At 43.0% G+C, this 13,393-nt stretch overlaps 6 protein-coding genes across 7 annotated transcripts; 4 read left to right on the plus strand and 2 right to left on the minus strand.

Moving 5' to 3' along the window:
• Positions 1 to 769: 769 nt before the first annotated feature.
• LOC120415159 (seminal metalloprotease 1-like) lies at positions 770 to 1,844 on the plus strand. Its single transcript, XM_039576595.2, has 3 exons — positions 770 to 977; positions 1,035 to 1,263; positions 1,315 to 1,844. The coding sequence occupies exons 1-3, from the start codon at positions 975 to 977 to the stop codon at positions 1,842 to 1,844; spliced, it is 762 nt and encodes a 253-aa protein (XP_039432529.1). The 5' UTR covers positions 770 to 974.
• Positions 1,845 to 2,957, minus strand: LOC120415158 (blastula protease 10-like). The gene is made up of 4 exons (XM_039576594.2): positions 2,798 to 2,957; positions 2,554 to 2,742; positions 2,038 to 2,495; positions 1,845 to 1,983 (listed from the first exon to the last, which is right to left on the minus strand). The coding sequence occupies exons 1-4, from the start codon at positions 2,895 to 2,897 to the stop codon at positions 1,891 to 1,893; spliced, it is 840 nt and encodes a 279-aa protein (XP_039432528.1). The 5' UTR covers positions 2,898 to 2,957; the 3' UTR covers positions 1,845 to 1,890.
• A 3,288-nt stretch (positions 2,958 to 6,245) lies between these two features.
• LOC120415136 (seminal metalloprotease 1-like) lies at positions 6,246 to 7,368 on the minus strand. Its single transcript, XM_039576562.2, has 3 exons — positions 7,176 to 7,368; positions 6,925 to 7,116; positions 6,246 to 6,868 (listed from the first exon to the last, which is right to left on the minus strand). Exons 1-3 carry the CDS (start codon positions 7,273 to 7,275, stop codon positions 6,324 to 6,326), a joined length of 837 nt encoding a protein of 278 aa, XP_039432496.1. The 5' UTR covers positions 7,276 to 7,368; the 3' UTR covers positions 6,246 to 6,323.
• A 124-nt stretch (positions 7,369 to 7,492) lies between these two features.
• LOC120415137 (seminal metalloprotease 1-like) lies at positions 7,493 to 8,606 on the plus strand. The gene is made up of 3 exons (XM_039576563.2): positions 7,493 to 7,725; positions 7,783 to 8,417; positions 8,478 to 8,606. Exons 1-3 carry the CDS (start codon positions 7,623 to 7,625, stop codon positions 8,568 to 8,570), a joined length of 831 nt encoding a protein of 276 aa, XP_039432497.1. The 5' UTR covers positions 7,493 to 7,622; the 3' UTR covers positions 8,571 to 8,606.
• Positions 8,607 to 8,739: 133 nt separating this feature from the next.
• Positions 8,740 to 9,550, plus strand: LOC128092965 (trypsin-3-like). Its single transcript, XM_052708228.1, has 2 exons — positions 8,740 to 9,073; positions 9,129 to 9,550. Exons 1-2 carry the CDS (start codon positions 8,853 to 8,855, stop codon positions 9,424 to 9,426), a joined length of 519 nt encoding a protein of 172 aa, XP_052564188.1. The 5' UTR covers positions 8,740 to 8,852; the 3' UTR covers positions 9,427 to 9,550.
• Positions 9,551 to 9,984: 434 nt separating this feature from the next.
• LOC120415139 (zinc metalloproteinase nas-14-like) lies at positions 9,985 to 13,160 on the plus strand. 2 transcript variants are annotated; one of them, XM_039576566.2, is made up of 4 exons: positions 9,985 to 10,156; positions 10,211 to 10,372; positions 10,433 to 10,872; positions 10,930 to 11,293. In XM_039576566.2, exons 1-4 carry the CDS (start codon positions 10,090 to 10,092, stop codon positions 11,017 to 11,019), a joined length of 759 nt encoding a protein of 252 aa, XP_039432500.1. In that variant the 5' UTR covers positions 9,985 to 10,089; the 3' UTR covers positions 11,020 to 11,293. The 2 variants fall into 2 exon arrangements, with proteins under 2 accessions (XP_039432500.1, XP_039432466.2); XM_039576532.2 differs by lacking the exon at positions 10,930 to 11,293 and adding an exon at positions 12,891 to 13,160 and having other exon boundaries at positions 10,016 to 10,156.
• Positions 13,161 to 13,393: the final 233 nt, after the last annotated feature.

Below are 13,393 nucleotides of genomic sequence, written 5' to 3' on the forward strand. Positions count from 1 at the left end.
ATGCAAAATATAGAGAATTTTCTCAGCTTTTCAAAAATATTTTTTTCAAAGGTGGGCAAACATGTGCACTAATTTTAAAAAATGAAAAACTTTGACTATTTTTAAAAAAGCATATAAAAATGGCTATAACTTGAAAACGGTGCACTTAATCAAAATTTAAATCGAAAAATGAAGTTGAAAAATTTTTGCGACCAATTTTTCGATTTTTTGAAGAAATCAGTATTGATTCAAAAATTCATAACTTGATCAAAGATTTTTTGCACAACCTGGAAATTTCTGAAAAGTTGGCATTTGATGTCCTCTAAGACATATCAAAAAATAAAAATAAATCAAAAATAGTGTTTTTTTTGCAAATCAAGTTTTAGTGACAAAAAGTTAAATAAAAAATCACCAAAATTTTTTTTACCCTGTATCATTTTTTTCAGTGTAGTTCATATCCATACCTACAACTTTGCCCAAGACACCAAATCGATCAAAAAATTCCTTCAAAAGATACAGATTTTTGAATTTTCATGCATCACTTTTGTATGAACAGCTGCCAAATTTGTATGGAAAATTATATGGACAAACTAATGATGCAAAATGGCTTCTTTGGGCATACCGAAGGCACCAAAAAAGTTTCAGTCGGATTAAAAAATACAAAAAATATCGAATGACCGAAATCTGAGAGAACTGCTCAGCAGAAAAGTGGCCCATTTTCACAACAATATTTTCCATCTTTTTTATCATTGGTCAATGAAAAGTTTGCCCTTCACGGCTGAATGAACTATTTGGCGCTAATCTCCGCTGCTGCACTTGAGGTCGAGGGAAACCCAGTTTGCGATCCCCGCACGCGAGTTCACCACAGAAACCACTCGAAATTCCAGCGGGCTTTAGAATGTTATATATAAAATCTGCACGCCCGGTGTCGTTGGCCGTGATAACTGGAGCAACTTTGTTCGCGAACGGTTACCTCTAACCAGAGTTGAGAAAAAATGGTAAGTGTTTGAGCTATCAGCTAAATTTGAAGTTTTGTGAAACTTTGCTGTTTTTAGTGCAAGAAAGTGATTTTGTACGCCGCATGCTGCGTGTTGTGGATGTCGGCAGCTTTGGCGCTGCCACTGCTCGACCATGGTGAGGAATCGCTGGATAAGTTCGAAGGTGATATGATCCTGTCCTTTGACCAGAAGCTGGCGTTGGCCGGATATCGGAACGGTCTTGTTCAGGAGCAGTTTCGGTGGCCGAACAACAAGCTATTCTACCGGATTGTACCGGATAACTTTAGTGAGTTGGTTGAGATTTTGAGGTGTGTTTGAAAACTTATGAGTTGTTTAGCCTCTGAACAGATGGACTACATCCGTAAAGCGTTGGATACCATTGAGGAGGTGTCCTGTCTGAAAATCGAAGAAGCTGACGACTTTACTGAAGCATACGTTCAGATCGTTGGAGATGACGGCGGTTGCTTCTCGGAAGTTGGATATCAAGGTGAAGTGCAGGTCCTCAACCTTGCTCCTAACAAGCTGGAGAACGGTTGCTTCCGGTTGGGTACGATCATCCACGAGTTCTTGCATGCTTTGGGATTCTTCCACATGCAGAGTTCCGCCGATCGGGACGATTACGTGGAGATCGTGTGGGACAACATTCAACCGGGGACGGAGCACAACTTTGCCAAGTACAACTCGAGCTTCGTGAGTAACTTTGACATCGTGTACGATTATGGCAGCGTCATGCACTACCCGGAGACGGCGTTCAGTGTGAACGGATTGCGGACGATCATTCCGCTGGATCCGGAAGCGACTATTGGCCAACGTGAGGGCATGAGTCCGAGCGATGTGGCCAAGTTGAGACGGATGTACGGGTGTTAGTAATAAAAGGACACAGTAATACATTTATTGATAAGCAAATTTGTTTTTAACCTTTTTTCAAACAACCATACATATGATTGAGCTTCGAAAAGTCCTTCTCACTGAGAGCAACGCGCTGTCCAATCTCTGCCTTGGGATCCTGCAAACAAAAGCTCGTATTACGTTCTGAACAGTCACTTTCTTTAAAACTTACCTTCGGTACAATAGTCGGCAGTCCGTTCTTGCTGAACGAATACGGCCCGTAGTGCATCACACTGCCGTAGTCATAACGCACGCCAAAGTCCGTCACTACGTCCGCCGTATAGATATAGAAGTTGTTCTGCATACCATCCTGAACGTTCTCGAACAAAATATCGACAAACTCGTCCCGGTCACTAGCACTCTGCTGGTGGTAGAACCCAAGCGCATGGAGGAACTCGTGCATGATCGTGGCCAGCCGGAAGCATCCCGATTCCGGTGCGCTCGGATTCAGATGCAACTCCTGGAACTCGTTACTCATATAACCAACCCAGGACCAACAGCCTGAATCTTCGTTACCAATCACGCGCACGTACGATTCACCGTCATCGGGTTGACGACGTCGGAACCGGAGGCACGATCGCTGCTCCAGCGTTCGAAGCCCCAGCTCGATGTAGGCTACCTGCTCCGGAGCTACGAATAAGATTTTCCATTTAAACAGTCAGTACCGTGCTCTCAGACCTATACTTACTAAAGTGCTCCTCGACGATCTCGTACGGAACGACGTTGTTGGGCCAACGTTTTGCCGCGCTGATCAGTCCGTTTCGTTTACCCCGCACGATCGCATCTTCCTGCTCCTCGGTTAGCACAATGTCACCCTCGAACTGGCCACTCAGTTCCTCCGCGAGGTCACCGGGCTGTGGGTTGCGGAGTCGTGCGACTGTAACGGGTTACAGAGTTATTGTTTTAAGACGCGATAATCAGAGAGAACTCACTGTTTTCCGGGGTGTTGGGGCGAAGTCGACTCTTTAGTGGACTTCCCTGGACGGCAGTGAGCGCCACAAGGAGTAGAGCTAGGAGCACCGTTGTTTGCATGGTGAGCAGATGATAAATGGCACAAAATTTACTTTTACGAGTCGGTGATGGTGGTTTAGAGGCTATTGAAAGACGTTATTGAGCAGCAATGATTGAGGGTTTATTATCGGTTTCGATTTGCCGGGCAAACAGATTAGACAATAGAATGGATTATCCAATGATAAAGAGTCGACGGTTTGGATCTATTAAAAAAATGACGTCGTACAGGGTGCTTCATTTACTGATCGATATGATGTCTTCGGCAAATTTGTAGATATTGATAGGATAATGAAAAAAAAAACAGAAATAATCGGATCAAATTACACATTATTCGTTTTTCTGCTCAAACAGGAGAAATTATCATGTGTTTGGCAGATCAACGATTTGAAGCAGTTTGCTGCTCCTCATTTATACAAACAATTTCACAAAACATTTGCTGGATACATCCTTTGTCACTTCCTACTGCCATATTTGTTTTAAATTTCAATTGGTAACTCCTTTCAGAAGCTATTGAACGTCAAAGGTATGATATTCCAACATTAGGAGCTCGATGGAATGCTCCAAACCGTATCGTCTAAGTTAGAGCCATTCATTCATTCATGGTAGGCAGAATTTTTAAAAATTGTTTTCATATTTTCATATACAAATATTATTTTTTGAGGTTTTCAATTTTGTATTTTTTTAATTTGAAATAAACTTTATCCATGCATTCCCTATGTTCAAAAAAAAAAAAACCATTTAGCATAATTCGGGCTGGTCATACAAAATGGGCATGTGAATATTCTAAAAGATGTATCTTGAGAAGACAATGTCTGATCGATTTGGCGTCTTGGGCAAAATTGTAGGGGAAATATGCCCATTTTAAGCCTAATAAGCGGTCGTGTTTGAATGATGCTGGATAATCTGGAGTGTTCCTTGAATTTTACTAAAACCAAGTAGACCAACGAGTAGAGCAACTTTTTGTGAACATTTCTGTTTATTTTCACTTTTATCAAAAGTTATGCTATTCCTTTCAGAAGCATTTCCCAAATTCATTCTAATCAGTCGAGTGCATTGGGCCACGCCCAATTTTCTTTTTTCTTCCAGCGCTCTGCTTAGTGCTGCCAAAATTGTTGAAATTTTAAGCGAACACTCACGATTTATAGAGCATTTATAGAGAAAAAATCCTGGCATCACTCCAACAGGCGCTGCTGGTGGTGTTGGTGGCCACCCTTTGTTCTTTATTTGCCTTCGCTTTTCGCTCGGTTTTCTTCTGCCTTCGATTGGAATGGGTCGTCAAAATTGAAACGTCAAAAAACTTGGCGCTTTTGTTTTTTTTTGTTGGCGCTTGCTAATTATTTACATGTTTCGGGATTATTTTTCCATGTTGCCGGTAGTTGGAAGCAATTTTATATCTTAAGCGCTTTGAAACCGTTAGCGCAAGTGAAAAGATATTGATGGCGACTTTCATTAAGCAGTTAAGCTCTCATCTTGCGTCTGGATGTGTGTGCCACCAAAATGATGAGAAATGGTCTCGCAAAATAGAAATTGTGATCAAAAGTGCATTAAATTTGATCTTTTTGGCCAAAAAATGGCATGAATTTGCTTGCTTTCTTTACACGGTGCCGTTGCTGGTAAGTTTGTAGCCTAAAAAGTATTTTTGGAGCTTTAATCGAGCATCAAACTCTTCATATGACGAAGATAGGTGTTTGATTAGGATGGGCATGTTTCCCCTAGGTTTTATTTGATATTTAATCACTTTAAGTTGAATGCTATAACAGTTTTACACCCCTTTTACATGGAGCTCACACACACTACCAAACGTTTTTTGACAGTGTGCGTGAGTGCCGTGTAAAAATTGACAGTTCGTCACTTTTTTAGCTTGACTTTGTCAAACCAATGGGGTACACACTTAAAAGTGTCAAACGAAAAAGTGACCATCCACCGGGGGTTGAGTGTAATTAATAAAAAAAATAGATTTTTAGAAAAAAAATAAAAAAAATCGTTAATTTTTTTCAATCAGGGAAACCGCATAAATTTTCATTGTGCACCTAATGTTAGCATACCAGGGCTTAGGCGCAAAAATATTTGCGTCATTCTCCGCCAAATCACAGCAGTTTTCCCGACCCCTCATCGATTTGCGTGAAACTTTGTTCTAAGGGGTAACTTTTGTCCCTGATCACGAGTCCGAGGTCCGTTTTTTTGATAGCTCGTGACGGAGGAGCGGTACGACCCCTTCAGTTTTTGAAGATGCGAAAAAAGACATGTTTTTCAATGATTTGCAGTCTTAAAAGGTGATGAGATGGATTTTTTTGTCAATGGATTTTTTTTGTCAATGGATTTTTTTGTCAAGCCCGATTTGATGGTGTACTCATAATTCCGAAAAAACGTATCTTCCATCAAAAAAAAAAAAAAAAAAAATTAATAAGTTTTAAAAACTCTGCCATTTTCCGTTACTCAACTGTATTTTTTTTGGATTTTTTCATTGTAAGGGAAATTTAATGTACTTTTCGAATCTAAATTAACCCAGAAGGATCATTTTTCAGAGTGTTTTAGTTGTAGAACAGACAATTACAAAAATGATTGATTTATAAACATAAGAGGTTTGCTTATAATCATCACGAGTTATCGCCACTTTTACCGATTTCGTGTGAGTTGGTAGAGAATTACCCATTTAACTTTTTTTTTACTTTGTCAGACTGCTGGTTGTTGTGATAAGCTTGATTTTTAAAAATTAGTTTTTCTCAGTGTCTTCTAAAAAGTCTGTGATATATTAGAAACTATTGGTTCGATTGTTAATGTTAAAGCGGTGTATGCACTTCGGAAGGAACCGGTCAAGAAAAAATAATCAAATGGGCAGCAGCGGCAGCGAAAGCAAGCCAGAGAGGGGAAGAAAGGCCCCCCCAAGAAATCGTTCTCTCTCCTTTGTTCTGCTGTTCGTTAAGCCATTTCTTGACCCCTGTTCTTGGGAGGTGCGTATCGGCCCTAAAGGCTAGTCTGCAGATCGGAAGGAAAGGGGTCAAGAAACAGCTTTAGGAACAGCAGGACCAAGGATAGGGAGCGATTTCTTGGGGCTTTTCTTCACTCTCTCTGACTTGCTTGCGCTGCCGCTGCTTCCCATTTGAAATTTTTCTTGACCGGTTTCTTCCGAAGTGCATACCTTACATAAAAGGGAAACTTTTTTTTAATTGAAAATATTATGAAAAAAATTGAAAGAGGACAACATTTGTGGTTCTAGCTCTTCAATGTTGTGAGTGAATTTGAAGCAATTTGGGATGACGGGCTTGTGTTAAATATTTGTGCAATTTCAGGAAAAAAATGAAGTAATGGGTGAACGCAACGGTTTAAGTCAAACGGACATTTTGAAAATCAAGAAGATGTACAACTGAGCTTAGTACAGTCGAATTTATTGTAGCTTTTTTAAATGATGGAAATGTAACTGAGTTTGTCAAAGAAGCTTTTGGACTTTTAATTTTTGTTCAAGCACCCATACATCAAGTTTAGCTTCGAGATGTCACGCTCACTCATCCCGAGCCGCTGTCCGATGACCGCGTTCGGATCCTTCGGCACGATTGTCGGCAATCCGTTCTTGCTAAACGACATCGGTCCGTAGTGCATCACACTGCCATAGTCGTATCGCACGCCAAAGTCCGTCACAACGTCCGCCGGATAGACGTTGAAGTTGTGCTGCTTCCCGTCTTGGATGTTGTCCAGTATCACATCGACAAACTCATCCCGATCGGTAGCACTCTGCTGGTGGTAGAATCCGAGCGAGTGCAGAAACTCGTGCACAATCGTTCCAATGCGAAAGCATCCCGTGTCCAGCGGGTCCGGATCCAGGTGCAGCTCTTGCATGCCTTCGTTCACGTATCCCACCCGGGACCAGCAGCCGGCGTCGTCTCCGATCACGCGGATGTACGATTCGCTGTCGTCGCGACGCGGTCGAAACCGAAGACACGACCGTTGCTCCAGAATCCGGAGACCTCGCTCGATGTAGTCCACGTGCGCTGGAGCTGCGGGATAGAAACGTTGTATCAAAGTATCTGGATTACCTCGAATAACAACTCACAGAAATGCTCCACCGCAATCTCGTACGGGATTTCGTTGTTCGGCCATCGGTAATCCAGATCTACGTGACCGTTTCGCTTGTGACTTTGCAGGATGGCATCGTCCTGCTCTTCGGTCAGCACGATATCGCCCTCGAACTGGCCACTCAGTTCCTCCTTTAGCTCATCGGGCTTCGGGTGACGCAAGCGTTCAACTGTTGAGGGATAACAAAGTCAGTACCGGTCCGTGGTGTACCTAAGCAGTTGGACTCACGATTCTCGGGACTAATTTGCTTGAGACGTTTAGTCAGCGGACTACCCTGAAGCGAAACCACCGCAACTGCAATCAAAATGACCCCCAAAGCTGTCTTCATACTGTTTTGCAAAATTGTAAATGGCGCGAGTCATTTTATAGTCTCTGATACTTGCTAATCTGCTTGGTTAGACTTTTGGTGTGGAGATAATTCGGTCATCGGTAATCAGTTCGAAGTCGGGTCTGTCGTAGAATTTCCCCGATTATTTTGATCATATATATAGAGCTTTATAATCAGAGACTGGTCAGCGTTATCGACTGGATTCCCACAATCAAGCGCTTATCATTGATGTCTGCATGAGGGGGCAAAATCAGATTTGGATTGTCAATCAATGGGCTATAAAGCTGGACTACTTGCTTTGTTAATCCTAATTGTGACTTTAATTGGGTACTGGTAGCTGATGCGCAATGAACTTACTGGGTGTTAAGTTGTTCCTGGTGGCGTCTCTACTTGCCGGAATCGGCATGGGAGCGCCTCAGTACAGGATCTACGAGAATAGTTTGGAGAACAGTAAGTTTTTTAAGAGCTAGTTATCACAGGTAGTCTGTTAAATTCAGATTCATGCAGTTGAACGTTTGAAGAACTTGAAACCGGGAGAGCTTGCCGAGGAGTTGAGTGGCCAGTTCGAGGGCGATATGATTCTTACCGAGGAGCAATACTTGGACATCACGCGCCGAAACGGGATGGTTCAGGAACAGTACCGCTGGCCGGACAACGTTGTGTACTACGAGATCGATGACGAGTTCTTCAACGAGGACCAGGTTGAGTACATCCTTCGGGCGATGCGAATTATTGAGTCGGTGACCTGCATCAAGTATCGGCCCCGTGATCCAGATAATCCGGCGTTCATTCGCATTCACGGAGACGGGTCTGGTTGTTCGGCAACGGTCGGTCACATCGGAAGCGCTCAGAACCTCAAGCTGCAGCCGTATCCGCTGGATTCGGGTTGCTTCCGGTTGGGAACGATAGTGCACGAGCTGATCCATGGACTCGGATTCCGACACATGCAGAGCACGTACAACAGGGACGATTACGTCGAGATCGTATGGGATAACATTCAACCGGGGTCGGAGAACAACTTCCTGCTGTACGGACCGGATCGGGTGAGCAACTTTGGCGCGGAGTACGACTATGGCAGCGTGATGCACTACAGTTCGACGGCGTTCAGTATCAACGGCCAAAAGACGATTGTGGCGTTGAAGGTGGGTTGTGTTCGTAGTTGTTGGTATAAGTGTATTAATGTGCTACCCTCTTCCTTTTAGGAAACTGACTTAAAGATGGGACAGCGTGATGGAATGAGCGAAAAGGACATTTTCAAAATCAACAGAATGTACAATTGTTTCGAGAAGAACTGAGATTATCATGTAATAATAAAATTTGCTTAAGCAGTAGCGTTATCTGTTACCTACCTCGGAATACCGCCCTGAACCCTTTTTCACGTCTTATCGTTCATGATCATATAGTGCTGAATTATGCTCTGTAACTAGGTCACCGTCATGGCAAACTCCAAGATGCGTTGACCGTGAAACATACTAGTTTGTCTAACCTTACTGATAGTGACGATCTTCGCAGTATAAAAGAGGGATCGTCTCCGGAACTGCTAGGATTACTACCATATCCAGTGAAGTCCGTGCACCATGCTTCGAGTCGGTCTGCTCGTGATCGCCAGTTTGGCCCTGGGTACTACCCAGGACGTGGATAGTGATTTCCGGATTATTGGCGGGAAGCCCGTGAATATCAACACGGTTCCCTATCAAGTGTCGGTTATAGTTCAGTATGGAACGTACCTGATTCACACCTGTGGTGGATCAATTCTGGACGAGGACACCATCCTTACAGCGGCGCACTGTGTAACTTTGTGAGTTCTGTTTTTATGTTTAGAAGTACCGTTTAAGCATTACATAAAATTACAGAAGCACACGGTACTTTATCCGCGCCGGGTCGACCAACAATCGATACGGCGGACAGTTCGTTGAGGTGTCGGAGATCATCGTCCACCCCGATAATGACCCCAGTACCTTCGACTACGATGTCTGCATTCTGAAGCTGAAAAGGAAGCTCGATTTCGGAGCACTTGTCAAGCCAATCAAACTTGCGGATTCGGAGAAATACTACAAAACGGGTACGAAATCTCTCGTGTCCGGTTGGGGTGCTCTGCAGGTAGGTATTCCACTGAATATTCGTAACATCCAGGTGAATTCACTTGATTGACATCCCCGCAGAACGAGGGATCCATCACGGACAAGCTGCAGGCGGTTTCGATTCCGCTCGTGGACCATAAGGTGTGCAAGGAAATATACTCGGAAATCAACGACGTAACCGACAGGATGTTCTGCGCTGGCCTGCTGGGCGTTGGAGGTCGTGATTCTTGCCAGGGTGATTCCGGTGGTCCGTTGGCCGCGGATGGTGTGCTGATTGGGGTGGTTTCCTGGGGAAATGAGTGCGCCGCACCGGACTATCCGGGAGTGTACGCTAATGTGTTGGCCCTCAAGACTTGGGTCGAATCGAAAATGGGATAGCTTTGGAACTAAACGGACAGAATAAATATGGTTGATATCATGGAACAATTCTTTTACTTCTTTTTGAATTACATTAAATTTAAACTTGAGATTAAGACCGACTTATCACTTACGTTTTAACTCGTAGTCAGTTTAAAAGAAACACGAGACTTTGAGATAAGCCATATACACTGTGTTATTGTTTGCATGTTCTAAGAATCGTTTTCAATGGAGGACTGCCGTTAAATGGGTTTAAAATTTCTGAGAAGAAGAGAATCTTGGGCCTTGAGTAGATTTTCTTATAAATGCGGAATCTTTAGTAAAATCTTCACTCACAAGTCATCCAAAGCTGTATCAAGAAACGTGTACTTTCAAGATGTTACTTGAACCTCTAGCAATTTGTCTGATGGTTTCGATGGCGTTTGCTGAACCAATTAAGAAATGTAAGATATTTCATTATGTTGAAAAACACATTTAACATAAACTGCTACAAATAGATAATTACGAATGTGAAACGCGCACGGGTAACTTTGAAGGAGACATGCTGCTGCAACAGCGCCAGCTGGACACGATCCGTACCGGAAGACAACCCGTGGTCACCGAAGTGGACAGATGGATCAACAATGTGGTCCCGTACGTGCTCGATTCGGAATATTTAAGTAAGTATTCCCCGATCATTCCCACGATCGTTTTAAATTGAACAGCGTAAATTTCCCCAGCAAACTACCATGGACAGCAAGTTCGCCAAGCCATGACCCAAATAGAGCAGGTCAGCTCGGTTCGGTTTGTGCCCAAGCAGCACGATGTCGTAGACTACCTGGTCATATCCGGTGAACCAACGGGAGGATGCTGGGCCACGCTGGGACGGAATCGGGGACTCAACCGGATGAATCTGGCAACGGGCGAGTGCTTCTCCGAGGGAACCATCGTGCACCAGCTGTTGCATGTTTTGGGCTTTGGCCATGCTACGAACGCGCTGGATCGTGATTTTCACGTGGATATCGATTGGGATCAAGTGCGGCCCGAACATTATGAGGGTTTGGCGATCTACCCGGGGGTGGCCATGCCGGACTTTGGAGTTCCGTTCGACGAGGACAGCATCATGAACTTTGGGACGACGCACTTCGGTAGAAATGGTTCGGTTACCATCAGGGTTAAGGTATGATGCGATTTTGAGTCGATAAAACAAGGATAATATTTTTTTCTTCAATCACAGCACGGTGCCCAATCGTTTGGCCAAAGAGATAAGATGAGCGTGAAGGACATCATGAAACTAAATAAAATGTATCCTTGTGGATGGTGTTGAAATTTGGATGCCTTACCCAGCGTAAAATATTATAATCTCTCTATGTTTTATTCATGTACCAAAAATATACCCTAAAAAATATATTTATAAAAAATATATATTTTTATATCTATAATCCAAGTGTACTATTCAAATGATCCTATCTGCATATAAAACCCAAAGCACTTAGGTGATATTTAAAATGTACCGAGATTTGATACCACTCACTGATATACCCGACCAGATGCTAATGAAAATGTAATTAATCAATATAAATATAAACAAAAGAAGCAATTGAATATGACGTTTTGTTCCTGTTAATTGGTTAAGAGTCTGACACGAATTTCCTTATTTTTTTAAAATGAGATTATCATTTTTTTGTTTAGAATTTTGCAACCGAAAAGCTTTAATTAAGTTTTTCACATATTTTTCAATATGAATGCAGTTCGATTTCGTTTTTTCGACAAGACACGGAGAAAAAATAGTTCCCAAAATCGTAACAAGCCTTCATGAAATTGGGTACCACAAACAAAGTGTTCAAATTCCATGGTATTCCATGGAAGGTCGAAGGCCGTGTAAGACGTGCTACGCAGCGTTTAATGTGTATTAAAATTTTGTTACGAGAGTAAGGGACGGGGTTAAAAATCCAAATTTTTGCGAACGCTTCCAATGCGAGCCATGAAAACAGTCAATACTGACAATAGGAATCAAAGAAAGAAAGTGTCGAGTCAGTTGGGATCTCGAGGACTGGAAAGCATTGAAGCAGGCTTCACCCATCGACAAATAGATCGATATCGATGGATAGATGAATCGGTTTGGCTTGGGTCGGTTCTAGACAAGAATTTTGCTCATGGAAAGATCTTTTGATAGCCCAACCAACGCCGACGTTACCAGTTTTCACAGTTTCTGAGATTCTGACGATAATACTTTAGTATGAATCACTTCCGATGTACTTATAAGATCTTCAAATCCATTAATAGATATCTTAACAGATATAACGAACAATTTGTTATATCTGTTAAGATAAGATAGATAATACCCGTGATAATACCTCTTCCGTTGACGCCCAGGCGAGCCCAACTACATCCGTGGTGTAGTTAGATCACCTTGGTCAAAACAGTTAGGCTCTGGTACCTTGCAAGGGTTCTATTTTCTTACCTCCACGTTGGCTTGATTTCGTCATCATGATGACAGATGTAACCTAGTTGGTGGCCTGTTGAAACGGCTCGTAAACCATTGAGCGAGGGTCAGAGTCGAGACGGCTAAACGGAAGGGGTGCGTAAATGTGTGAAAGGGAAGTAATTTGTGACTGTAGACGGTATTGTTTTGATTCTCACTTCTTCACTGATTCTTCTGTTTATTATTCACCATTTCGTTTTGATAAGGTGCAAGGGCAGTGTGTGTTCTTTGGGAACATAGTGCAAAAGATAGGGAAAATTGCGAATTGCGAGATATAACGAAAAATTTGAGAGTGAGATGCAGTATAATTTATTCTTTGTAAAGTAAAGCAGTATTGTGCAACGATGTTTGTTTTAATACGCAGCAACCGGTCAATCTAACTTGTATTGCCATTTCTCAGTTACACACACGGATACATCTTGTTTAGCTTTTTGATGTCCATGTGACTTAACCTGTCTCGCTGTCCCAGTTCAATATTGGCATGCTGGAAAAGAGACTTGTATAAACATTGAAAAATTACACAAAATGTAAACGTGTCATACCAGTGGCAAAATGGTCGGTTTTCCGTTGACGGTGAACGCCAGCTCACTTCTGTGCATGATACTTTCGTAATCGTACGTCATTCCAAAGTCGTCGATTTCGCCAACTGCGGACTTTGCCATGTTCTTCTGCTCCCACTCCTTAACGTTATCCGTGTTCACCTCCACGTACAGATCCCGGTCGGCTCGGTTCGACGGGTGGGTGAAACCCAACGTGTGCATCAGCTGGTGCAGAATACTTCCGGTGTCCATGCAGCCGCGCGGGTCCAGGTTGATCTGCTGACGACCTCCGTGCATTCCCAGCGCCGCCCAACAACCGGACTGTTCCATCGTAATGCTCACGTAGTTGGAATCCGTGATGGCCCTAGGTACGAATCGAACACAACTGACGTGCTCGATCGCATCCATGGCAAAACGGACGGAAAATTTCTGGTTGGTTGCTGAAATTGCGGGAATTCAGATTCGAATAACAAAGGTATAAATGCGGACGAAAAGAACTTACTCAATCCCGTGCCGAGGACATACGGAACTGTACTTTCACTCCAAAAGACTACGTTGGTACGAACAGTTCCTTTACTATCGTCGACAATAGTTTTGACCAACAAGTCTCCCTGCTCGAGTCGACCAATCTCCTCGTACGGGTGATATATGACGCCGTTGGTCAATGTGGCCCAAAA

This window comes from Culex pipiens, chromosome 2, assembly GCF_016801865.2.
Source record: "Culex pipiens pallens isolate TS chromosome 2, TS_CPP_V2, whole genome shotgun sequence".
In the NCBI taxonomy this organism is placed as follows: domain Eukaryota; kingdom Metazoa; phylum Arthropoda; class Insecta; order Diptera; family Culicidae; genus Culex; species Culex pipiens.

Excerpts from the sequence above, each read along its gene's own strand:
- LOC120415137 (XM_039576563.2), top strand. The coding sequence starts at position 7,623 with ATGAACTTACTGGGTGTTAAGTTGTTCCTGGTGGCGTCTCTACTTGCC. Across the intron at positions 7,726-7,782 it reads CGAGAATAGTTTGGAGAACA|TTGAACGTTTGAAGAACTTG; the intron begins GTAAGTTTTTTA and ends AGATTCATGCAG. Across the intron at positions 8,418-8,477 it reads AGACGATTGTGGCGTTGAAG|GAAACTGACTTAAAGATGGG; the intron begins GTGGGTTGTGTT and ends TCTTCCTTTTAG.
- LOC120415159 (XM_039576595.2), top strand. Across the intron at positions 1,264-1,314 it reads GATTGTACCGGATAACTTTA|CCTCTGAACAGATGGACTAC; the intron begins GTGAGTTGGTTG and ends TGAGTTGTTTAG.
- LOC120415136 (XM_039576562.2), bottom strand. The coding sequence starts at position 7,275 with ATGAAGACAGCTTTGGGGGTCATTTTGATTGCAGTTGCGGTGGTTTCG. Across the intron at positions 7,117-7,175 it reads GCAAATTAGTCCCGAGAATC|TTGAACGCTTGCGTCACCCG; the intron begins GTGAGTCCAACT and ends ATCCCTCAACAG. Across the intron at positions 6,869-6,924 it reads GATTGCGGTGGAGCATTTCT|CTCCAGCGCACGTGGACTAC; the intron begins GTGAGTTGTTAT and ends TCTATCCCGCAG.
- LOC120415158 (XM_039576594.2), bottom strand. The coding sequence starts at position 2,897 with ATGCAAACAACGGTGCTCCTAGCTCTACTCCTTGTGGCGCTCACTGCC. Across the intron at positions 2,743-2,797 it reads CCCCAACACCCCGGAAAACA|TCGCACGACTCCGCAACCCA; the intron begins GTGAGTTCTCTC and ends AACCCGTTACAG. Across the intron at positions 2,496-2,553 it reads GATCGTCGAGGAGCACTTTA|CTCCGGAGCAGGTAGCCTAC; the intron begins GTAAGTATAGGT and ends TCTTATTCGTAG.
- LOC128092965 (XM_052708228.1), top strand. The coding sequence starts at position 8,853 with ATGCTTCGAGTCGGTCTGCTCGTGATCGCCAGTTTGGCCCTGGGTACT. Across the intron at positions 9,074-9,128 it reads GCGGCGCACTGTGTAACTTT|AAGCACACGGTACTTTATCC; the intron begins GTGAGTTCTGTT and ends ATAAAATTACAG.
- LOC120415139 (XM_039576532.2), top strand. The coding sequence starts at position 10,090 with ATGTTACTTGAACCTCTAGCAATTTGTCTGATGGTTTCGATGGCGTTT. Across the intron at positions 10,373-10,432 it reads GCTCGATTCGGAATATTTAA|CAAACTACCATGGACAGCAA; the intron begins GTAAGTATTCCC and ends AAATTTCCCCAG. Across the intron at positions 10,873-12,890 it reads CGGTTACCATCAGGGTTAAG|ATCCCGGTCGGCTCGGTTCG; the intron begins GTATGATGCGAT and ends CTCCACGTACAG.